Source organism: Salvelinus alpinus, chromosome 28, assembly GCF_045679555.1.
Source record: "Salvelinus alpinus chromosome 28, SLU_Salpinus.1, whole genome shotgun sequence".
Classification (NCBI taxonomy): domain Eukaryota; kingdom Metazoa; phylum Chordata; class Actinopteri; order Salmoniformes; family Salmonidae; genus Salvelinus; species Salvelinus alpinus.
Genome location: NC_092113.1, coordinates 25,659,949 through 25,685,349, shown reverse-complemented (window position 1 = coordinate 25,685,349; position 25,401 = coordinate 25,659,949). Strand labels below are relative to the sequence as shown.

At 44.4% G+C, this 25,401-nt stretch overlaps 1 protein-coding gene across 9 annotated transcripts; it reads left to right on the top strand.

The window, feature by feature from the left end:
• The first annotated feature begins 4,341 nt into the window (after nt 1–4,341).
• On the top strand, nt 4,342–25,380 carry LOC139557499 (lysine-specific demethylase 5C-like). Of its 9 annotated transcripts, XM_071372414.1 has the most exons (30): nt 4,567–4,910; nt 5,059–5,280; nt 6,694–6,841; nt 7,084–7,161; nt 7,321–7,443; nt 7,632–7,802; nt 8,012–8,146; nt 8,240–8,296; nt 11,729–11,788; nt 12,867–12,990; nt 13,127–13,398; nt 13,838–13,996; nt 15,516–15,635; nt 15,758–15,916; nt 16,129–16,310; nt 16,511–16,673; nt 16,781–16,900; nt 17,030–17,224; nt 17,487–17,668; nt 17,768–17,892; nt 18,028–18,175; nt 18,288–18,372; nt 18,507–18,880; nt 18,998–19,136; nt 19,386–19,565; nt 19,806–19,925; nt 21,251–22,097; nt 22,214–22,413; nt 23,614–23,802; nt 23,969–25,380. In XM_071372414.1, exons 2-30 carry the CDS (start codon nt 5,276–5,278, stop codon nt 23,975–23,977), a joined length of 4,869 nt encoding a protein of 1,622 aa, XP_071228515.1. In that variant the 5' UTR covers nt 4,567–4,910; nt 5,059–5,275; the 3' UTR covers nt 23,978–25,380. The 9 variants fall into 9 exon arrangements, with proteins under 9 accessions (XP_071228522.1, XP_071228520.1, XP_071228516.1 ...); XM_071372415.1 differs by having other exon boundaries at nt 4,566–5,280; nt 8,015–8,146; XM_071372416.1 differs by having other exon boundaries at nt 4,566–5,280; nt 13,130–13,398.
• The last annotated feature ends 21 nt before the right edge of the window (nt 25,381–25,401 follow it).

Here is a 25,401-nt window from a genome sequence, read left to right as displayed (position 1 = left end):
TGCTGACCAATTGAAAGACCAACCCCACCCACCTGGAGCTGAAAAAGTCTTCAACACTAAATACATTCCAGCAGGGTTGTGCATTGTAAACAGCCATTGAGGATAGTTGCAAAAAATGTCACTTGACTTTGCAATAATTTATTCAGCTTAATGTCTTTGTTAATTTCCATGGCAGGTCTTCATCACTGAAAGGTATCCTTTTTGAATGTAGACCTCAGAGAAATGTTGCTTTGTCTTAAACTTTTATGACTATTGCACGGTTCAATAGCAGTCTTAGGCTCTATGGTCTTCTACATGTTAAAAGAAGTCATCTGATTTCATAAGATTTACATGCATTCCCTATGGGGTGTGTGGATTAATGATACTACAAATCATATTTTTGAATGTTTTTAAGCTTTTTTTTGCTGTTGAATAAATGTTACATACAGTGGGGAGAACAAGTATTTGATACACTGCCGATTTTGCAGGTTTTCCTACTTACAAAGCATGTAGAGGTCTGTAATTTTTATCATAGGTACACTTCAACTGTGAGAGACGGAATCTAAAACAAAAATCCAGAAAATCACATTGTATGATTTTTAAATAATTAATTTGCATTTTATTGCATGACATAAGTATTTGATCACCTACCAACCAGTAAGAATTCCGGCTCTCACAGACCTGTTAGTTTTTCTTTAAGAAGCCCTCCTGTTCTCCACTCATTACCTGTATTAACTGCACCTGTTTGAACTCGTTACCTGTATAAAAGACACCTGTCCACACACTCAATCAAACAGATTCCAACCTCTCCACAATGGCCAAGACCAGAGAGCTGTGTAAGGACATCAGGGATAAAATTGTAGACCTGCACAAGGCTGGGATGGGCTACAGGACAATAGGCAAGCAGCTTGGTGAGAAGGAAACAACTGTTGGCGCAATTATTAGAAAATGGAAGAAGTTCAAGATGACGGTCAATTACCCTCGGTCTGGGGCTCCATGCAAGATTTCACCTCGTGGGGCATCAATGATCATGAGGAAGGTGAGGGATCAGCCCAGAACTACACGGCAGGACCTGGTAAATGACCTGAAGAGAGCTGGGACCACAGTCTCAAAGAAAACCATTAGTAACACACTACGCCGTCATGGATTAAAATCCTGCAGCGCACGCAAGGTCCCCCTGCTTAAGCCAGTGCATGTCCAGGCCTGTCTGAAGTTTGCCAATGACCATCTGGATGATCCAGAGGAGGAATGGGAGAAGGTCATGTGGTCTGATGAGACAAAAATATAGCTTTTTGGTCTAACTCCACTCGCCGTGTTTGGAGGAAGAAGAAGTATGAGTACAACCCCAAGAACACCATCCCAACCGTGAAGCATGGAGGTGGAAACATCATTCTTTGGGGATGCTTTTCTGCAAAGGGGACAGGACGACTGCACCGTATTGAGGGGAGGATGGATGGGGCCATGTATCGCGAGATCTTGGCCAACAACCTCCTTCCCTCAGTAAGAGCATTGAAGATGGGTCGTGGCTGGGTCTTCCAGCATGACAACGACACGAAGCACACAGCCATGGCAACTAAGGAGTGGCTCCGTAAGAAGCATCTCAAGGTCCTGGAGTGGCCTAGCCAGTCTCCAGACCTGAACCCAATAGAAAATCTTTGGAGGGAGCTGAAACTCCGTATTGCCCAGCGACAGCCCCGAAACCTGAAGGATCTGGAGAAGGTCTGTATGGAGGAGTGGGCCAAAATCCCTGCTGCAGTGTGTGCAAACCTAGTCAAGAACTACAGGAAACGTATGATCTCTGTAATTGCAAACAAAGGTTTCTGTACCAAATATTAAGTTCTGCTTTTCTGATGTATCAAATACTTATGTCATGCAATAAAATGCAAATTAATTACTTAAAAATCATACAATGTGATTTTCTGGATTTTTGTTTTAGATTCCGTCTCTCATAGTTGAAGTGTACCTATGATAAAAATTACAGACCTCTACACGCTTTGTAAGTAGGAAAACCTGCAAAATCGGCAGTGTATCAAATACTTGTTCTCCCCACTGTATATACTTACTATGAGTATGATGAATATTGTCTAATAACATAACTGTTTTGATCCAGTGATGAATTATATATAAATAATTGATTGATTGATTAGATGTTTGATTATAAATGATTATACAGAGGATATATATACATGTATTAATTCCCTCATACTTTTGATATGTAACGAGGGTGTTCTTTTTGTTCTCTATGATGATTGCCATCGATAACTTCTATTATCAGTTATTATTATTGATTGTTGAAAATATTAGTTCATATTTATGACTATTTTTGTTATAACATAGTTGTGTATCCTCTCTATCTCCCTCCCTTTTTTCTGAACTTGCAGTGGCACAGTGTCTAAAAATGGGGTCATTGGAGTCTAAATTCACCTTAACAGATAGGGGACCATTTTAAATTATGTTTATGTAGTCGTATGTGTTTTGAATCAACTCTTTCCAGACCCCTTCGAAATATCCTCTTAAGGGCTTTGACCTTTGACCTGGTCATGTACAATGACCCTCATTTAATTGGTGACCCTGACATTTATGTTCTCTCTATTATCAGGAGACTCGCTTACAAGCATCAGGTCTTGTTGAGAGTTTCTCACATGGCATGTGTTTGGACAGTTTATGTCTTTGAACAAGCACGCTTTGTAATGCAGTTTTGTGATTTTGAACACGTGGTGAACACGCATTATTTTAAAAACACTACTCCCATACCCCCTTCCCAGTCCTCAGAGAACTCACCACCACCCAAATAGCCTTCACTCCAGCAACCTTACTGAATGTGCTTGTCATTAGATCAAACAAGTTTGCTCATCTTCTCCTCTATCATCTCTGTCGACCCCCTTTTTAACCTCCTCTCTCTGTCCTTCTATTGCACTGTGTTAGAACAATGCTAGGTTGAAGAAGGGACAAAGGAAGGGACAAAAGGAAATAATTACATTTTAGGATGATAAGATGTAGTTAGAAATGTTAGAATATACTTGTTAAAACTAAGAGACAGATTAACTTTAAAATCCAGAATAAGAGTATGTGTAGTCAGGGAAAATAAGAGGTTTTAGGGGTGGTTAATGTTGAAGCTTTGTGTTGGCTATTTCCTGTCTAATTTCCTCTGTATTGTACCTTTGTGACCCCTCTTGCATGAATATATCTGCACTTATTGAATGGATTGTACTGTATAAACATGAATGTACATATTATAGTACAAATACTTAATAACTTTGGAAATAAATATTTCCATTTTGTTGTTAAGGTGTGTGCGTGTGCGCGTGTGAGCGTGCATGCCTGCGTGTGTGAGAAAGAAAGAGGAGCAGGGGGACTTTGGTCTGATTGAATTATTTTTTATTTTAGACTGAAGGTTAGATAATAAATTGAAGAACTGAAATGTTTGTATGTCAGAGCACTAATTGATATTATTTTAAACATACAACAAGTATGATCCTAAGAATTTAATTTGTGTATGTAGTAAGTGTAAACTGAAAGAATAGAGAATTGAGATGTGAATATTTATTGCTTCTGACATATTAAAAAGTGTCCTTGCAGTGAAGCGATCTTCTGTCTTTTATTGACGTCTTCTTGACTGCAAATGTGATGGATGATGAACACAGCTCTATCATTGGGCTTTCTATACCCTGTTTTACAATGTAATCAACAGCACCGTCTAGTGGCTAAACTCAATTTCTGCCACCCATGATCATGATGTCCCTGAGACGTGATGTTCTTGGAACAGGTATTATTCCTGAGACTGGTTGTGGGTGTGATACTGAATGAGGTCCCTAGGACTGGACACCATAGCTTTTTCTTTGTACTTCATTTTTTTAAAGTCTCCAACACCAGCCTAAATCCTATTATGGGGAGGCAGGTAGCATTGTGGTTACAGCGTTTGGCCAGTAACCGAAAGGTTGCAGGATCGAATCCCAGAGCTGACAAGGTAAACATCTGTCATTCTGTCCATGAACAAGGCAGTTAACCCACTGTTCCAGGTAGGCTGTCACAAATAAGAATCTGTTCTTAACCGACTTTGCCTAGTTAAATAAAAACAATTAAGTAGGTGCTGATTTATGACTTCAGTTTAAAACTAGATTATAATAGGCATGGCTCACTCATCCAGTCGTGTAAATGTGTGAGGTAAACAGGAAAGGAAAAATGTCCTTCATTTATGCTTAATTTTATCAGGCAAACAATTCCCAACATTAAGCAGATCACCAATGATAAAAAAGTATCCTATCAGATATAAAAAAGTAATCGATCATCATCACCGTCAACGGCGTTTTGATAGCAAGAGGTGCTAGTAGGTATATTACTCTGTGTCACGTACCTGCGTGCATGCATCATGCAACTCTGCCATCCTCCACATCTGAATTAATTTGCAGTACCGTCTGCTGCCATTCTTATTCATTGAATATTGGCACACGTTTTAAACTATATACTAATTGTATGTAGCCATACGTATACTGGTGATACAATTAGGCATCATAATTGGTGAAATAGGTCAAGATAAGAGAAAATGCGTCTATGAACTACTTTCTATAAACGAGCGAATGTGGAGGGATTAATTCCTACCCTCTCTTCCGCTCAAATAACTAATCTGTCGTAGTCAGTAGTTGAGAGATTTAAGGTTGTGCTTAGGCAATGATGAAACTAAGATGGCGTCTAACACGGATCGGATGAACGGGGGATAGCGAAATTGGTCACAAATTGATTTGATGGGGACGTAATTCTCACAGTCACTCGTTGTACAAGCAAACGAGTCTTTGAAGTGGATAATCTTTACACTTCTACATCAATAGAACTGGGTCTATGGGGGAAGCGAGGCTGAAAACGGCCAACTTTACGTGAGCTAACTGGACCTAGCTTGCTAGCTAACCAACGACAGCTAGCTAAACAACAACAAAGTAAGGAGGATAGTCTCAGGAGAAGGAAGTGTCTACGGGATTGTCCGCAATCTTTTGATATAAAATTAAGCAATTCACATCTGGCTTGGGACACGTCCAAAACAGAAGTAACCAATATGTCAAGTTAAACTTCCACGCCAATTTGCAGTGATATCCGAGACCGGAGGTGCTGCCTGGGGTGGACTGAAAAGTGGAGGCCATAACGACCGTTCGCTTCAGCCACCCTAATCGTGACCCAGTGCTGGACAATAGACTTTCAAGACACCTTAACGGCCCATTATTGGTGACATCTGAATCTATTATTTCGTCTTTGACCACGCTGAACGTGTCAGGAAGAGTTGCTGTCCAAGTACCAGCTATCTAATATGATGTAAGTCTATATAGGTAGTCTAATAACGTTAGATATACATCTTACTAACTAGTTAAACTGCTAAAAATCCTAAACTCCTTGGGATTTTCCTATCTCGTCACCAAGGACCTATGTATGTGCCAAATGGCCCATATTTTGTTGTTTGACAATGACAACATTAATTTGTTACCTAACTTGGATGTTAAGTGGATGGATGCAATCAGGCCTTCCATTTGAGTAATTTAGCCTTAACTCCTGTGACGTCTGTATGTTGAGGTTAGGGACTTTACAATTTGAGAATCTATCCCAACATTTGAGTACTAAGCTTCCTCAAATGTCTATCATTATTTTCTATTGACAGGAAATGTAGGAGGCCTTCCCAGATAACATACCTCAGTTCTTGTGAAATCAATTGTAGTAAACAAAACCCATCCCAAACTGTAGGACTAACTTTTTCATATCACCATTATTTGTTAGTAAGTGTGTTATTTTCTATTGATGACCGAACACCAATTTGACCTCTTGATGCATCTTATGAGACGTATCCATGACACGAATGGCATCATGTAAGAAGTGCTTTATTTGTTGTGGCTGTAACGTAGGGGGAGGGGTGACCAGTTACATAGAACTCCTCCCCCATATTGGGTTAACAACAGGTTTGGGTTTTTGATGTCATAGTTTTAGACAGGCAGCCCAATTCTGGTCTTTTTGTCACTAATTTGTCTTTTGACCAATCAGATCAGCTCTGAAAAGTTACATGAAAATATCTGTTGTGATTGGTCAAAATACCAATTAGTGGGAAAAATAATTGGACTGCATGTCTAAATGCAGTTTTACTAGATTATATGATGTTCTGTTTATGGAACTGTACTTATGAACTTTTTAATAATGGGTAATCCCAAGGGAAAAAGACCATGTGATTGTTTGACCCTTAGCCTAATTTTGAACTTGTCTCAACATGTTTCTTGTCCCCTATTGACTGGATTGGAAGTTGCAAAAATATATTTTTATGATAGATTTTAATGTTTACAAATATTACATAAGCAATCTTAGATTTGGGTGATGGGGTAAAGCGTAATTCAGAGCCCACAGACGCAGGGAGTCTGGCGGCACATTGTGACACAGCTACACGGCTCTGAGACCACCGTCTGTGGGAAACGCATAGCCCAACTGCACACCTTCCCAAAATCCCCAACAAACGTGTCTCTGCGTACGCGTCCTCTAATCATTTGAATGTGGTGACAGATGGAGAAATTCCTTGAACCGCGCAGAGAATTCCAAAAGTAGGAAAACCAACCATCCAATTTTCTAGAACACTGCTGTGCGGTCACGTACGCGCTTTGGACTCTGATTAGCACTTAAGACAGTTGCTAAGTAAGTTGCTTCACTGTGTGTTGACTTGACATGCTGATTCTTGGCCTTACCTGTTGCCAGGGCGATGGAGGGGGAAGACTTTGTGCCGCCTCCTGAGTGCCCAGTGTTCGAGCCGTCATGGGAGGAGTTTCAGGATCCCCTGGGCTATATTGCCAAGATACGTCCAATTGCAGAGAAGTCTGGAATCTGCAAGATTCGTCCTCCTGCTGTAAGTGTTTACTGATACGCATCTATCATTTAACCCATTGAAACCTGTAGAGTTGAATGCGGTTGTTTTCCTCCAACCGTAACCAATATGATGTAGTCTCACTTATTTGTGTCCACCACACAACAAAAGTAATGTCTTCTTTCTCTCTTACAAGCTGAGCAAACGCTTGAGATTGCAGGAAACAGAATGTTTGATGTTAACACTTGTCAGACATTGATCAAAGGGTTCCCTTTCCCCTACAGGACTGGCAGCCACCCTTTGCTGTGGAGGTGGATAGCTTCCGCTTCACACCCCGTATACAGAGACTCAATGAGCTAGAGGTTTGTCTCTCTCCATCCAATGTTGTATCACTGAATGGTTGAGTCTTGATATTGAATAACTGTTCTAGAAGTCAGTTGTTCTGGTTGACTCAAAGATTACATTTTTGTTTTCACTCCATCTAATCATATTAACACCTGACCCCCCCCCCCTCTCCTCAGGCGGAGACCCGAGTCAAGCTGAACTACTTGGACCGGATTGCCAAGTTCTGGGAGATCCAGGGATCCTCCCTCAAGATCCCAAACATCGAGAGGCGTATCTTGGACCTTTTCAGCCTGTCCAAGGTGCTGGAGCTGACTGACTCATGTCATTTCTCAATAAACCCCCTGTTGCATGTCTTACTTCAGTATAACCAAAAAAAAGACAGATTCTTTTCAAAATTGTGATCTTACTATTGCGAACACTCTCCAACTGTACTTAAGCCAGTAAAACTGAGCTGACTGTACACTTACTTTATTATTTTGTGCTGTAGGTTGTGATAGAGGAGGGAGGGTTTGATATAGTCAGTAAGGAGCGGCGTTGGGCTCGTGTGGCCCAGAAGCTTGGCTACCCAACTGGCAGGAACATTGGCTCCCTCCTGCGCTCACACTACGAGAGGATTGTCTACCCCTTTGAGGTGTTTCATGCTGGGGCCAGCCTGCCGGTAATGCTACACTCACCCACTTTGCTCCTGCTCTTTTGCGCTTACACAAGCGATCTATCAACTTATGATCTATCAAATAGAATTTGACATGCATTGACCTACATGACTTCCATTCATTATTTGTTAAGCCAGTTGCGCTGTTAATAAATGGTGTCCATCCATAGTCATGAATGTGGAACAGGGTTTAACCCCAGTATTTGTCTGTGTAGCAGACTAAGCCAAAGCTATATGATGGAGAAGAGGTGGATAGAGAATACAAGCCCCACTCCATCCCCTTACGCCAGTCTGTCCAGCCTTCCAAGATGAGCAGCTACGGACGCCGAGCCAATCGCCTCCAGCCAGACGTGAGTTACGGGCACACAGTCCACAATGACTTAATATATTCCCTTTTAACACTGTCAACCTTTGTGTGTGCTATTTAAAATCTTTTTTCACAGATCTTAACAGAAGTTGGTTCTTTTTTACCCATTGCCATGATCGTGTTGATCATTCATGTAAGCACACATTCCACCACTGAATAATCAACAACCATAATCTCTAAATAGCCAAATCTATTCATTGGTTGATGTGCTGCCTTCTGAGAACTGGAAGTGAAAAAAAAAATAGTGCTCTACTCTGGTTATTACAGAGCTGTCAGTGTAATACCTTGGGGAGAACAACACCTGCCATTAACACAAATCATGTTACATTCGTAGATGTTATTATCTATGTAGACTATCAGTGATGGAATTTGTTAGTACTTGAATAGTAGTCATGGAGATAAACTTGTATCATACGCCCATATAATCATGTACACTAAACAAAAATATAAACGCAACATGTAAGTGTTGGTCCCATGTTTATTGAGCTGAAATAAAAGATCCCAGACATTTTCCAAATGCACAAAAAGCTTATTTCTCTCAAATTGTGTGCACATTTATTTACATCTGTTAGTGAGCATTGCTCCTTTGCCAAGATAATCCACCGGACAGGTGTGGCATATCAAGAAGCTGATTAAACAGCATGGTCATTACACAGGTGCACCTTGTGCTGGGGACAATAAAAGGCCACTCTAAAATGTGTGGTTTTGTCATAACACAATGCCACAGGTGTCAAGTTTGGAGGGATTATGCAATGGCATGCTAACTGCACGAATGTCCACCAGTGCTTTTTCCAGATAATTGAATGTTCAGTTCTCTACCATAAGCCGTCTCCAAATTTGTTTTTAGAGAATTTTGCAGTACATCCAACTGGCCTCACAACCGCAGACCCTGTGTATGGCGTTGTGTGGGTGCGTGTTTTGAACAGAGTGCCCCTTGGTGGGGTTATGGAATGGGCAGGCATAAACTATGGACAGCGAACACAATTGCGTTTTATCGCGAGATCCTGTTGCCCGTTTTTTTTAAGGTATCTGACCAACGGATGCAAATCTGTATTCCCAATCATGTGAAATCCATAGAATAAGGCCCGATAAATGTATTGTTGCATTTGTATTTTTGTTCAGTATAATTATACCTGTCTCTTCTTTTGGCAATAAACACCTCACTTTTCATTTTGCAGATACTTTTTTGTGTGTGTGTGTGGAGACACACCTTCACATCAGTGGATTCTACTATTTCAGCCACAAAACCGTTGCTGACCGGTGTATAAAATCAAGCACACAGCCATGCAATCTCCATAAACAAACATTGCCATTTGAATGACCTTACTCAAAAGCTCAGTGACTTTCAACGTGGCATTGTCATAGGGTGGCATCTTTCCAAAAAGTCAGTTTGTCAAATATCTGCCCTGCTAGAGCTGCCCCAGTCAACTGTAAGTGCTGTTATTGTGAAGTGGAAACGTCTAGGAGCAACAACAGCTCAACCTCGAAGTGGAAGGCCGCACAAGCTCACAGAACAGAACCATCGAGTGCTGAAGCACATAGCGTGTAAAAAATTGTCAGTCCACTCACTACAGCGTTCCAAACTGCCTCTGGAACCAACATCATCACAATAACTGTTTGTCGGGAGCTTCATGAAATGGGTTTCCATGGCCGAGCAGCCGCACACAAGCCTAAGATCACCATGCTCAATGCCAAGCGTCGGCTTGAGTGGTGTAAAGCACGCCGCCTTGGACTCTGGAGCAGCGGAAACGCGTTCTCTGGAGGGATGAATCACGCTTCACCATCTGGTAGTTTGATGGACGAATCTGGGTTTGGCGGATGCCAGAAGAACACTACCTGCCCCAATGCATAGGGCCAACCGAAAAGTTTTGTGGGGGAGAAATAATGGTCCGGGGCTGTTTTTTCATGGTTCGGGCTAGGCGAAGGGAAATCTTAACGATACAGCGTACAGTGACATTCTAGACGAATCTGTGCTTCCAACTTTGTGGCAACAGTTTGGGGAAGTCTCTTTCCTGTTTCAGCATGACAATGCTTGCGTGCACAAAGTAAGGTCCATACAAAACCGATTTGTTGAGATTGGTGTGGAAGAACTTGACTGGCCTGCACAGAGCCCTGACCTCAATCCCATCGAACACTTTGGGATAAATTGGGACACCGACTCCGAACCAGGCCTAATCGCCCAACATCAGTGCCAGACCTCTCTAATGCTCTTCTGGCTGAATGGAAGCCCTCGCTGCAATGTTCCATCTAGTGGAAAGCCTTCCCAGAAGAGTGGAGGCTGTTATAGCAGCAAAGGGGGGACCAACTCCATATTACAAGCAGGTGTCCACATACCTTTGGTCATGTAGTGTATGTTGTCGTATTCATAACATAATCTATTTTAAATGTCAATAGGCCAAATTAGTCATTAATACAAATGAATTTAATCTGTGTTCCAGCTCTTCCACTCCTTCACTATTTCAGTGAAACCTTTTGTCCAGGAAATTGTCTAGAATTTGTTGCCTAATAGTTTTTTGGTAAATTTCCACACTATTTTCCTTCCTTCGATAACATTTCTGAATATTATTCAGTTCCTTTGGCTTTGATGCCTCATGATTTCAGCATAGCTCTGTTCAACTAGAGTGATTTTGCTGTGATCTGATAGGGGTGTCTCTGGACTGACTAAATGCTCGATAGTCTGGGTTGAGGTCAGTGCTAAAGTAGTCTGCAGTACTACTGCCAAGAGATGAGCTATAGGTGTACCTACCATACTAGTCACCTCGAAGCCTACCATTGACAATGGACTAGGGGACTACTATGGTGTCTGGCAAAGCTGCAGGAGTTATGACCCGTTTTTGTTGGTTATGTTGTTGTAGTTGTGCCTAGGGGGGCATATGGGGGAGGGAATGCTGTCAACTCCAGGTGGGTGTTTGTCTCCCTGTGTGCTGAGGGTGTCAGGTTCTTGTCCAGTTCTAGGCATTTAGGTTGCCACAGACTAGTACATGTCCTTAAGCCTGGAAATTGTTGATCTCCCCCTCTAGGTTGGAGAAGCTGTCATTGTTAAAGTATGGGGATTCTATAAGGGTAGCACACGAGGACATTTTTCTCTGAGATAATTTCCTCATTAATTTCTAGCCAGATGTAAAATGTTCCTGTTTTGACTAATTTAATAGTGGGGTAGGTCTGCTCTATACCTGTCTCTCTTTCTCCTGTCTCTGTTTGTTGCCCCCCCCCCCACTGGTTGTTAATTTTGTCACACCTACCCTTGAACATTGTAGCTACCTGTATTTATCCTGTACTTGTTTTCATTTGCTGCTCTAATTATTGAACTCCGTGTGCTGTGCGTTCTGAGTGCTCAGTTATATACAGATCAAAAAGTGCTTGTGACGTTATCAATAAAAGCACAACTATATTTGGCTAGCACATTGTTGTCCCACGCCTAGGCCTATATATTTGATATATCCATCTCTCTCCATATGCCTTTTTTCCACTCTGCCCTGTTCCCTTCAATGACATTTCTTTCTCCTCAGCTCCTCTTTTTCCTCCTCCTGTCTCAGTCCATTGTTGCTGTTGTCTCCCCATGCAGGGTCCAGAGGATTCTGCCTCCCACCCTCTCACTACTGGCTCTCAACACATCTCTCCATCGGTACTGTCTCTCTTGAGTGCAATGTGCCTGCCCGCTCTCGCTCCTTCCTCCTCTCTTCTCGCCCCATCTCTCTAGCTGGCTCTGTTTCTTTAGAAACAAACCCTCTGTCTCTCGACCTTAATTTTGTGCCAGGCGCCCTTTGCTCTCCCTTTATAATTATTAACAAACGTCACCATTCATCAGCCTGGCATCAAGCTTTATCTGTGTTTAGCCCTTATTCCACTCACACACCCACTCAGACTGTTTGTTCCTGGCAACAGCCTGTGTAAATGCATCAGCATTAAGCGGTCTCACCTGTCCTTGTTTGTGAAATCAGTGTTGATCTTTCTCTCTCTCTCTCTCTCTCTCTCTCTCTCTCTCGATCTCTTGCTCTCGCTCTCATTTGTACTTTTCTTGGGTGGCTTTACTGCTAGGTCTCTGTGCATCATTGCGTTGCTGTTGACTGTTTACGCTTTCATTCTCCGGTCTGCTGCAGTGCTATTGTGACTGCATGTGTTCTATTAGAGTGCACAACTCAGTTAAAAACCGGTAGGTTGTGTTTGGCAAGAACCCTGTTAGACAGTTTAATTTGGTAGTAAGTCAAATATTTGGAATATGCAAAAGAAGCTTTTTACATTCATGCCCTCAAGCATTGCCCCTTCAGAAGTTAGAAACACAATTTTACAGATTTAGGATCTGAGGCCGAGGACACCTCACAACCGTTTTGTTGGTGTTTTTTATTTTAAAATGTTCACTCAACCACTGTTTAGCTCAGTTAAAACTTGTATGTTGGTTCCCCAAATTAGTTTCCTTTGTTGCTAAGTGTGTGTAGGTGTGTGTTTTGTTGCTTTTGCTATAACAGAGTGGTGGGTCTTTACCTTTGTTTAATAACTCTCAATTGTCACAGATGTACTGGGAGTGTTTCTACTCTCTTAGCCAGTCCTCTCCTCTAGTACTTCAGTTGCTGATATTCTCCCTCATCCTCACTCTCTCCTCATTCTGTGACCCTTCTGCTTCTCCATTCCGTCTCAGTATAGTTGAGTGTATTGGAGTTGCTACCTCCACATCTCCTTACTGACCTTTAACCTCTGTCCCCTAGCCTGACCCCACGGAGGAGGACATAGAGAAGAACCCTGAGCTGAAGAAACTACAGATCTATGGGGCAGGGCCTAAGATGATGGGGCTAGGACTGGTTCCCAGGAATAAGAGTATCCCCAAGAAAGGTAACACAACTCACCCCCCTCCCTCACCACTGGGTGTGTCTGAAAAAAGTAGAATACGGTGCAATTTCAGATGCAGTCTCTTATCAAGTCAGTCTGTGTTGAATGCTGGGTAAGGTTACTGCTGGTCTCCTTCCAGAAGAGCTGCCTCAGACTGTGACTGTCCGTGATGCAGTTGCTGCTGTCCAGGACAAGGAGGAACCAGGAGAGGTCAAAGAGGGAGACTCCAGCACAGCCACCCCCACGCCACCGCCTCCTTCTGATGTCACGGTCAAGAATAAAGTGAAAAAAGAGGAAGATGATGATGGTGGAGACAGACATGACGAAAAGGACCAAGAGGACCCTAACGGTGATGGGCCCTGCACCAAGATGACCATGAGGTTAAGACGTAACCTCAGCAACCCCCAGTTTGTAAGTGGCCTAGCTTCAATTCACCCTTATGGGCCGGTTGCCCAGAAACGGATTAAGACTAATCCTGTACTAAGGAGCGTGATCACTGGAGATTCTGTGTCTGGGAATCCAGCCCTCTATTATCTGATCCTAAATCAGATGTTATAGATAATCTAATCATAAGGATGGAAATTTAAATGGAAAAACGAAGATCGTTGAACACTACACGGGGTGTGTGGCGAGGGGGGGTTTACCACTCAATATTAGGAAGGTGTTCTTAATGTTTGGTATACTCACTGTATATGCGCCCAATAATTTAATGGATAAAACATTTAAATTTACTATTCCGTTAGTTAGCAACTTTCCAACAACTGGGTGTAAGTCAATTCATGCTTTTTACTGTCAATTTAAATGGAGAACTTAAATTCCATCTCACTAATCTGTTCTGTTTTCTGATAAGGTGGATTCGTTTGTGTGTCGGATGTGTGGCCGTGGCGACGAGGATGAGAAGCTCCTGCTGTGTGACGGTTGTGACGACAACTACCACACCTTCTGTCTGCTGCCCCCCCTCACTGAAGCCCCCAAGGGCAACTGGCGCTGCCCCAAATGTGTGGCTGAGGTGAGAGAGAGTCATGGAGACCCACAGCATCCTGTTGTGTCAAACAAACATAATTCTATGTGGGTGCAGCCAGCCACAGTCTATTTTAACCTGGGGAGTCAGTTGCTAGGTTTCCATCCAATTTGCGACAGATTTTTATGTGAATATTTTAAAATCTGCATACAAAAATATCCCCACCAGAGGTGTTTCCTTCAGGCTGACTTTGTTGTAAATAAAAGTCTGTGTGTGATGACGTAGTGCACATAAACACTTTTGTGCGTATATTTTATGTACTTGCGTTTTCCACTCTACCGATAGTTTTGTCTCAAACTGTTGCGATAAATGGGGAACTTGCACAATCTGTTTTTTGTGTGCATGCTGTTTAGACAAGTTTGCTGATAAAGTGGAGACTGGGCAGGTTAGGTTATATGAAGATATGAATAAGATCATTTTTATTTGTTAATTGGCTGCTAAGCACCAGTCACTAGCGCACAAATGAAGACTATTGATTTTAGGACCACACGACATGACATTTCTTGACTGTAAATGTACCTACATTTACCATGGTTATTCTATTGACAATTGCGCAAGAAATCATTTTCACCACAATTCGTCACATAATTAATTTAAGACACAATCTCACTATGTCGAACGAACAAATAGTGATTTATAAAATTGTAACACAAAATCAAACACAGGCTTGAAGTTTATATAACGGGTGGGTCTAATCCTGGATGTTGATTGGTTAAAACCGCATTCCATCCGGTGTCTATTCCACAAGTTACCACCGGCTAAATCTTACGTTGAAATGCCTTTTTACTCTGTTCCATCTCACTGCTCAATCCACTGTCTCATCAGCCAGAACATTTATAAACTTAATCTTCAGTATAAAAAGCATCTAGACATTCTCCCATTTCTTTTTTTTAGGATTTATCCAAGTAAATGTCACTAGAAAACAGCTTATGCAAATGCAGCTACTTTGTTGTTTTTCTGGCTGCACTGTTTGACGTGACGAAGTTAGCTGTAGTTGGCCAGCTAGCAGGCAAGGGATAGAATGTTGCCAGCCAGTATGACAATACAAAATTTAGAACGAACGACTGGGTCGCATCCATAGATGCAGAACAAAAAGATTGAACGACTGGGCCGCGTGCAACCGAATGACCAGCCGGCTTGGGTAGCAACCCTAGATTTGTGTCGGGACTATATCTTGTGGAATGATGAAATAGTATTAATTAAATGAATCAAAATAATGTTTTTAATTAAAAATATGTTTATCATTATTTTAATATGTTGGTAACCCGTTGTAAAAAAAGTCATAATGCCCTTTTTGCTGGTGTTTTGGAGCATATATTGACACGTGCCAATATATCCTTCAAACACTGGCTTCGAGGGCATTATCACTTAAGTAAACCAGTTAGGAAAATCACTGGGAATAAACTTAGCATTATATTCATCTGTATTTATGGTAATTATTTTCTTTGCCTCTGTCCAATACATCTCTTCAATGCCCTCATGTCTGCCTCCCTCTACTTCCCTGTAGGAGTGTAAAAGACCAGCGGAGGCCTTCGGTTTTGAGCAGGCTACCAGAGAATACACCCTGCAGAGTTTTGGGGAGATGGCAGACACATACAAAGCAGACTACTTCAATATGCCTGTCCATGTACGTAGCCCTGTACAAACCTAAAAGACAAATGCTTTACTCTGATGTGGACAGAAACTGTTATTCATTTTGATCAATCGGTTGAGTTTTTATCTTGTTAGTAACAACCTTGGTGTGTGAAGATGGTTCCTACAGAGCTGGTGGAGAAAGAGTTCTGGCGCTTGGTCAGTAGCATAGAGGAAGATGTGACAGTGGAGTATGGAGCCGACATCCACTCTAAAGAGTTTGGCAGTGGATTCCCCATGAACAATGGCAAGAAGAACCTCTCACAAGAGGAAGCGGTAACTAGCTACTAAACGATCTTCCTTTCTGTCTCTTAATTCAACTGCTCATCTCACTCCTGTAGGTCTTCATATGCCAGTTTCTCTACATGGTTCTGTTTCCCCTAATTGAGGGATTTACAAAGTTATTTACTATTACTTCATGAAACACTATATACAGTTCCTCTAAACCATTACCTGTACATGACCCTCTTCTTGTCCTCTGTTTGCAGGATTATGCCCGCAGCGGCTGGAACCTGAATGTGATGCCGGTGCTGGAGCAGTCGGTGCTGTGCCACATCAACGCCGATATCTCTGGTATGAAGGTGCCCTGGCTGTACGTGGGCATGGTCTTCTCAGCCTTCTGCTGGCACATCGAAGACCACTGGAGCTACTCCATCAACTACCTGCACTGGTAAATAGGACACTAACTACCACACACTACAGGACATGTTACAAACCGTACATGAGAAATGAATAGGCAATTCATCTGTAGATGGTTGAGATTGTCCTTTTATGTCCACTATCTTTATACAACATTCTAGATGTACTGACTGATAGATATGGTTAGTGTGACTAAAGCTGTTCCCTTCTCTGCCCCCTCTCCTCCTGCAGGGGTGAGCCTAAGACGTGGTACGGGGTTCCCTCTGTAGCAGCAGAACGGTTAGAGGAGGTGATGAAGAAGCTGACCCCAGAGCTGTTTGAGTCCCAGCCTGACCTCCTCCACCAGCTGGTTACTATTATGAACCCCAACATCCTCATGTCTCACGGGGTCCCGGTGAGTAATGACACATGTACATCACACACATCTTCATATTCTAGTGATGATCGATAATACTGAGAGAACTGTCCATGCTGATAACCTCCTTTCCATTTGATTGACAGGTTGTACGCACCAACCAGTGTGCTGGCGAGTTTGTCATCACGTTCCCCAGGGCTTACCACAGCGGCTTCAATCAGGGATATAATTTTGCTGAAGCCGTGAACTTCTGCACTGCAGATTGGGTATGCCTCTATTCCAATGGGTGTTTTTATGTAGTGTTTTCAAAATTCTTAATTTTAATTTCCCTTTCCCTGGTTTTCTCTTTCTCCCTCTGTTTCCCTCTGTCTGTTTCTCTCCCTTCCCTCCCCCAGCTGCCTGCAGGGCGCTCCTGTATCGAGCACTACCGTCGTCTGCGGCGGTACTGTGTTTTCTCTCACGAGGAGCTGACCTGTAAGATGGCCGCCTGCCCTGAGAAGCTGGACCTCAACCTGGCCGCTGCCACGCACAGAGAGATGTTCATCATCGTCCAGGAGGAGAGGAAGCTACGCAAGGGCCTGCTGGAGAGGGTGAGGGTGACTAATAATCTAGAAGTTGAGCGTGTGAAAGACAGGACTATCTGTGGTTTGGTCACTGACTTCAGCAGTCAGTAAATGACTGGTTTGTGGGGGCAATTTGATTGTTGTGGTTTCTTGCATAATATTGTCTGTTTGGTTTATGAGTTTCTCAAATGTTGTGGTATTTTGCATAGTACTGACTGTCATCTTGTATACAGTGTTGCTCTTGCATGTGTCGTGGTTTCCTAAAGCCCTGTGTGCCGTGGTCTTTCAGGGCATCACAGAGGCAGAGAGGGAGGCGTTCGAGCTGCTGCCTGATGACGAGAGGCAGTGTGATAATTGCAAGACGACCTGCTTCCTGTCTGCCCTGGCCTGTTCCAACTGCCCTGAACGCCTCGTCTGTCTCTACCACACACAGGACCTCTGTAGCTGCCCCACAGACAAGCTCTACCTCAGGTACTACTGACCCACTGTCTCTGCGTGAGTCTCTCTTTCTCTCCATGTTTCGTTTGTTTACCAGTAGCGCCTCACCTGTCTCTTCCTCCTCCCTACCAGGTACAGGTACACTCTGGATGAGCTGTTTGCCATGTTACATCGGCTCAAAGTGCGAGCCGAGGTGTTTGATTCCTGGGCCAACAGAGTGAAAGAAGCTCTGGAGCAGGAAGAGGGCAACAAGATAGGTGGGAAATGCCATAGACACAACCCATAAGATAGGAAGGTAGAACACACTGTTCTAGAATTGTGTGAGTTAGATCGGTGAAAATAACAAATGTTCCAAAAGGTGTGTAATGACACTGACTGTGTTTTAACTCCAGGCATCACAGACCTGGAGGTCCTGAAGGCAGAGGCAGCAGAGAAGAAGTTCCCTGACAACGAGCTGCTCCAGAGACTCAACACCGTCCTCACTGACACACAGAACTGTCAGCAGACAAGCACTGAACTTCTCAACAAGACACAGACCAGGTAACACACTCACATGACCTAAATCTTATCTAACACTGCCATACCCACAACTGCATTGAACTGCTCAGTGACACACTTACAGTAACACACACTGTTGTGTATGTGTTTGCAGGAGGATGACGCTGGCTGACCTGAAGGCTCTAGTGGAGAAGATGGAGAACCTGCCATGTGTGATGAGCCAGCTGGAGGAAGTACAGGTCAGTATCCACCAGCTGGATCTGAGCCACTAGAGGAAACCAGTAAACATGCTGTAGCTGGAACGTTGTTAATGTCCACACCGCTCTTCCTTCCCTACTTCCTTTCATTCCTTTTTTAATTCCCTCTCTCTCAGGCGGTCCTGCGTACAATAGAAGAGTTCCAGACTCAGTCCCGGGCTCTAGTGAGCGACAGGGACTGGCGGCGAGACTCCGCTCCCCCAGAACAACTGCAGGCCCTGTTGGAGCAGGGGGCTGGCCTGCCGGTCGATACCCCAGAGTGTGAGCTCCTCAAGGGGCTGCAGGAGCAGGGCCGCTGGCTGAGCGAGGTGCGGCAGACCCTGGGGCCCGAGGGTGGTGAGATGACCCTGGCGGTCCTCAGGAACTTGATGGAGGTGGGCTGCAATGTGCCCCAGAGCGTCTCGGTGGAAACAGCCATGGCAGAGCTTCAGGAGCTCCTGACTATAGCAGAACGATGGGAGGAGAAGGCCCAGATCTGTCTGGAGCAACGGTGAGGAACACATGACTCATACTGAATCTCTCTCGCTCTCATCTCTCACTTACACACTCAAGTTCTCAGGTTGTCTGCTCTTCCTAATGTCCCCTCTCTCTCCCGGTGTGATTGCAGGCAGAAGCACCCTCTGTCCACCCTGGAGGCCATAGTAAACGAGGCCCAGCTCATCCCAGTCAAGCTGCCCAACATCCTGTCTCTCCAGGGCTGTCTGAGCCGAGCCAAGGCCTGGGTCACTGACCTGGAGGAGATCCAGGCAAGTAGAACCAACTCCTGCTGTCTATTATAACCTTATAACCACGTTCAATAGGCAAACGTTGTGCAATGTCGCAGATAGAAAATGCATAAATACAGTGGATGTGAATTATTTATTATAAATGTCAGAGGCATGTTTGTTCAACATAATACATGTGAATGTTCCACAATGTTGTGCCCTGCTGAATGTAACCCTGGCTTGTTCTCCATTAACCTCCCCTTCTCTTCCTCTCCCGTGTGTGTACTGTAGAATGGGGAGCACTACCCGTGTCTGGATGATCTGGAGGGCCTGGTGGCGATAGGGAGAGACCTCCCTGTCAGGATGGAGGAGCTGTTGCAGCTGGAGCTGCAGGTAGCCAGCGCCCACTCCTGGAGAGACAAGGCCTCCAAGACCTTCCTGAAGAAGAGCAGCCAGCACAGCCTGCTACAGGTCAGAGAGGCCAGGGGTGGAGTGTGTGTGAGCCTTTTTTAGTTCTTTATCTACAGTGGTTAAAAGATTGGTATTTGCCACACATGTAAATCACTAACACTTCAGGGAACACCAGAAAGAGTGAGAGACTGACTGTGAATTGGGTGCATGTGAATATTGTTAGTGTTAGCCCTTATTTTAATTTGTCTGTGAACGTGTGGGTCTTACTAACAGCATCATCACATCTTTTTCTTGCTGCAGGTGTTGTGTCCGTGTGTGGAGAAACGTAAGGAGAGGGGAGAAGAGACGGATCCATTAGATGACCCAGATACCAACACTCTGGGCCTCTCTGCTCAGGACCTGAGAGACCCTGGTGCCATTGTGAGTCTGTATAGAGTCTGGCCTAGTCAGACATTATGGCTGTCAAGTTCTAGTGTGTTATTTACCAGTGTCCAATGTTCCCTTTAAGCTGCACACAGGCGCGCAGCATCCCAGGACTGCCGCGCAGAAGTAATATTAGCCTGCGCAAAGAAGCACGAGATGAACTTCAACTTTCTAGAGTTTTTCCCCTTAGTTAACACTATCAGCGTTTCCTTTTACTGTGGGAATTGTGATCGAATCAACATTAGCCACTTTCAATGCGACATATCGAAACAAAACAAACTATGCAAGGCTTAGTATGTCAAATTTAGTAAGGCAGAACCCATGAGAGTAGGATTTTATTGCATTGACAGGCACAATTCAGCCCTCTACACAGACCTGTTTGGCATAACTAATCAGAGCTGCAGTAGGACTATATGCAACTAGACCCTTGTTATATATGGATCTGAGTCAACTGTACTGTGTTTACAGGATGAGCGGTCGTGAGTAGATGTGCTTGTTTTGAGATCAAAGCGAGAGCTGCATGTGTGCACCTTTGTTCATATCCTTTGCTAGTTAGTGCGTTATTAGCCCAGTTATAGTTTTGTAGTCAGCAATAGGGGAATGATTGCTTCCTACAGGAGCACAGCACGTGTACATTTCTAGACATCTTTGAAAAGCCAGTCCGGTAAAGAGCTTTCAAGGGGGAAGTGTTGTATTTAGCCAATAGGCAGAGGGTAGTATAATTTGTCTTGTTCTCTGTAATAATGGTATGGGAATATTAATGGAGTTTATTTTGTAAAATGGTTTCTTGCATCAAGCAACACATTTTCAGTCACCTCCTTGTCTGAAGGACAAGTGGATAAACAGGTTAATGTCAAGCCCTAAATGTTTTTTTTCAAATCTCATGGAATGTAGGCCTACATTGAATACCAGACATTGGCTGCTACTGTAGGCTGAATGATAGAACAGCTATTTCCATGTTAAAATGTTATGCTATACATTGTTTTTGATGGTAGGTCACTGGCAGGCCTACATTATGATCAAATAGCCACAGTAGCCTACTCAACCACTGTCTGAAACTGTAACTTAAAGTGGATACAACCTCAGTGTTTACTGTAAACACACGTGGAAGTTGCACATAATTTTCACAATTTTGAGGGAACATTGCCGGTGTCAATATGTCATAACCAAATTCAAACAACTTGATTTGTCAACAGTTTCTGTTAGGGTTACAACAGGGCCTCAGACTTATACAAACAACAGGCAGAGACGACAACTAGACAAGAAATGAGACAATGACTTAAAAGTACAGGGCAGTGCATAATCTGTGTCTGTCCCTCTAGGTGATGGCGTTTAAAGAGGGAGAGCACCAGGAGAAAGAGGCTCTGCTGAGGCTCCAGAAGGTCAACCTGTCTAAACCAGGTGTGGAGAAGAAGGCTGAGAAAGAGATCAAGACAGAGCGGGAGGACAAGGAGAATGGAGGTGGGAGGTGGGGGGAGGACCCCATGGAGCTAGACACAGCCCTCCACTCTGAGAACTGTGGAAAGGAGAACGGGGACAGTAACCACACAACGACAAGCAGCAGCACCCCTCCTCAGTCAGTGTGTGTGTGTGGCCGGGCGCCACGCCCCCCTCTGCTGCGCTGCCACCTGTGTAAAGACTGGTTCCACGGTGGGTGTGTCCCATTCCCCTCCCTCCTGCCCTCCTCCTCAGGGCTCCCCACCAACCCCCTCTGCTGGTGGGACTGGGACTCACGCTTCCTGTGCCCGCGGTGCCAGCGCTCGCGGCGCCCGCGTCTGGAGACCATCCTGGCCCTGCTGGTGGCGCTCCAGAGGCTGCCCGTCCGTCTGCCAGAGGGAGAGGCTCTGCAGTGTCTCACAGAGAGGGCCATCACCTGGCAGGGGCGCGCCAAGGAGGCACTGGACACCCCTGAGATACAGGGGGCACTAGAGAGGCTGCAGGAGCTTAAACAGAACCAGCCTCACAGGGAGGAAGAGGATGGGAAGAAAGGGAACTGTGAGTCGGTGATAGTGCTATCAGATTCAGAGGGAGGAGAAGGAGATGGAGTGATAGACCTCACAGAGGAGAACTCTCCCAAGAAGACCCTAAAGAAAGAGATGAATGGCGGCATGCAGGCTGGATGTGAAAACGGCGTAAGCAAGAAAGTAAAGTCTCACCACAATGTTACAGGTTAGTAGACAACATTTGAACTCCAGTCCATGATGTAACTTTTTCCCTGTCTGAATGTACCCCTTTACTGTAGACACTTACCATGTATCTGACTGTATCCCTCTACCTCCACCCAGGTGTGGGCTCTCTGCTACCGCTGGTCCCATCACTAAAAGGCCCGGTGATAGAGCTGTCCCTGACCACCAGGACCCAGCTAGAGGAGTTACAGCTAGAGGGAGACCTGCTGGAGGTGTCTCTGGACCAGACCAGCACCATCCACAGAGTCCTGCAGGCTGCTTTAGAGCCACACAGACACACACTCAGAACACTCATACTGGTGAGAGACTAGGAAACCTCTAGCTTTAGCGGTGTATGTTGTATTAGCTTAACTCCTATGGTGGTGTTGAAATTTACAATTTAGTAATAGTTAGTAGCTCAATTTCTTTAAAACAATGAAGTGTGGGAAGATACTTGTGGAATGTGGATACTAGTGGAATGGCCTTACTGAAGAGCTCAGTGGCTTTCAACGTGACACCGTCATAGGATGCCACCATTCCAACAAGTCATTTCGTAAAATGTCTGCCCGTCAACTGTAAGTGCTGTTATTGTGAAGTGGAAACGTCTAGGAGCAACAACGGCTCAGCCGCGAAGTGGTAGGTCACACAAGCTCACAGAACGTGATCGCTCAAGCCCGTAGCACACACAAATCGTCTGTCCTCGATTGCAACACCGTTCCAAACTGCCTCTGGAAGCAACATCACCACAAGAACTGTTCGCTTCATGAAATGGGTTTCCGTGGCCGAGCAGCCGCACACAAGCCTAAGATCACCATGCTCAATGCCAAGCGTCGGCTTGAGTGGTGTAAAGCTCGCCACCATTGGACTCTGGAGCAGTGGAAACGTGTTCCCTGGAGTGATGAATCACGCTTCACCATCTGGCAGTCCGACTGGGTTTGGCGGATGCCAGGAGAATGCTACCTGCCCCAATGCATAGTGCCAACTGTAAAGTTTAGAGGAGGAATAATGGTCTGGGGCGGTTTTTCATGGTTCGGACGAAGGGAAGGAAAAGCTTAATGATACAGCGTATCATTATAGACGATTCTGTGCTTCCGACTTTGTGGCAACAGTTTGGGGAAGGCCCTTTCCTGTTTCAGCATGACAATGCCCCCATGCACAAAGCGATGTCCATACAGAAATGGTTTGTTGAAATTGGTGTGGAAGAACTTGACTGGCCTGCACAGAGCCCTGACCTCAACTCCATCAAACACCTTTGGGATTAATTGGAACGCCGACTGTGGGCCAGGCCTAATCGCCCAACATCAGTGCCCGACCTCACTATTGCTCTTGTGGCTAAATGGAAGCAAGTCCCAACATCTAGTGGAAAGCCTTCCCAGAAGAGTGGAGGCTGTTATAGCAGCAAATGGGGGACCAACTCTATATTAATGCTCATGATTTTGGATGAGATGTTCGACGAACAGGGATCCACATACTTTTGGTCATGTAGTGTATCATGTTTTTGTCCTGACCCCTGTCCTTAGATTGAGCTCCAGGAGCAGAAGGGAGTGGGCCGTGTGGGGCGGGCTAAAGACTCCAAGAGGAAGAGGAAGAGCCAGAGGGGCGTCACAGGGGTGGAGGGAACACCCCGGTCCCAGGACGCCTCGGAGTGCAAGAAGACCTGTCCCCTCAACCACACACCCCCTCACATACCCATCCAGACACACCCCGAGGTAACTGACCTCCTCGCTTTTTGTTTTCTTCTTTTTGTTTATATTCTGTTAGGCCCACCTCAATTTTGTTCAAGAAATGTAGACATTAGTTACAATACCTGTTTTAAAAAAGGTTAACCAGTTTAACTCATGCTTCTCTCACTTTCTCTCTTTCCCTCTCACTCAGATCTTGTGATATGGTTATGGATGCAACTCTGGAGTAAAGAATGGTCAAACGTTTGGAGAGAGATAGAATGGACAGATTCTGGGCCGAAAGACATTGTCAAACTGTGGAAAGAAATGCAGGCCGCTCCCCGGCCTACCCCCTCTCTATACAGCTCCCCTGCCTACTGCTCCCCCCCACCTCTATACAGCTCCCCTGCCTACCCCCCTCTATACAGCTAACCTGCCTACCCCCCCTCTATACAGCTAACCTGCCTACCCCCCCTCTATACAGCTCCCCTGCCTACCCCCCCTCTATACAGCTAACCTGCCTACCCCCCATCTATACAGCTCCCCCGCCTACTGCCCCCCCCCCCCTCTATACAGCTCCACTGCCTACTGCCCCCCCTCTATACAGCTCCCCTGCCTACCCCCCCCTCTATACAGCTCACCCGCCTATCACATTCAAACACTAACACTGATTCTCTTTCTGAGATCCTACATCTAGATTCTACACTCCTCTGTCTCATTCTCCATCCCCCTTGAACATACCAGCACATTCCTCTCTTCTGCCCTGTACTTTACACCCCCTCCCTCTTTCTCTCTATCTACCTCCCTCCATCCTCCCTGTGAAAGTGTTTTGGAGTGTGTGAGCTGGCAATGTCATAGGAGAGCAGTTATCTTGGTCTTAATTAGGGCTCCAGTTCTCTGAGGTCAGTCTGTTACTCAGTCAGTCAATATGCTATGTGTTCTCAGCTATATTAAATGCTAGTTTGACACAAGCCTGTCGAACACACAGACAGACAAGGAGGTCCAGTTGTTGACCCGACTGAAGAGGAATGAATTATTTCATGATCCATTTTTCTTGGTGTTTTGGACATGAAGCTAACTTAAAGCTGAAGTTCAGTTCGTTGGAAGGTTGTGAATGACATTGTATCCTAGGTGACAATGGTCACCATGGTAACACTTGTATTTTTTTGTATTGGTTCTTGTTTAAGGCTGGGCTGTTGGAGGGGACTTTGCATTTTCAATAAAGCCCATTTTGGATATTTTGGGAAGTGTGAAAAACAGGCATTCATGTTTTTGGTGCTACTTTCCCAAAATAGGTATCTGTACCTCTCTCACAATCTATCTCTCTCTGTCACCACTGACTCTTTCATTTGTTTTCATTCTATGATTCCCCCCTCAGACTAATTATTTGATTCTCTGTCCTGTTTTTCAGTCTGCTCCTCAACTTTCTTCCCTCCCAAACAAAAGTAACACTTCACTTTAACTCTATCACAATTTACTTTGTCTCTGGGTTCAAGTTATTATTATTATTGGTATTGATATTGCAGACACGCAGTGGTCGAGTTTGTGTATAAACTTTTCATTTCAATGTTACCTTTTTGTTTTTCACTCTTGTTAGAAAATAAAGGTTTAGAATTGTTTTAGGAATCTTTTGACTCTTGTCCTTTC

Bases quoted from the DNA above. Each gene is read 5' to 3' on its own strand.
- LOC139557499 (XM_071372414.1), top strand. The intron at 16,674-16,780 runs GTGAGTAATGAC...TTTGATTGACAG, and splicing joins TCATGTCTCACGGGGTCCCG to GTTGTACGCACCAACCAGTG. The intron at 18,373-18,506 runs GTCAGTATCCAC...CCTCTCTCTCAG, and splicing joins GCCAGCTGGAGGAAGTACAG to GCGGTCCTGCGTACAATAGA.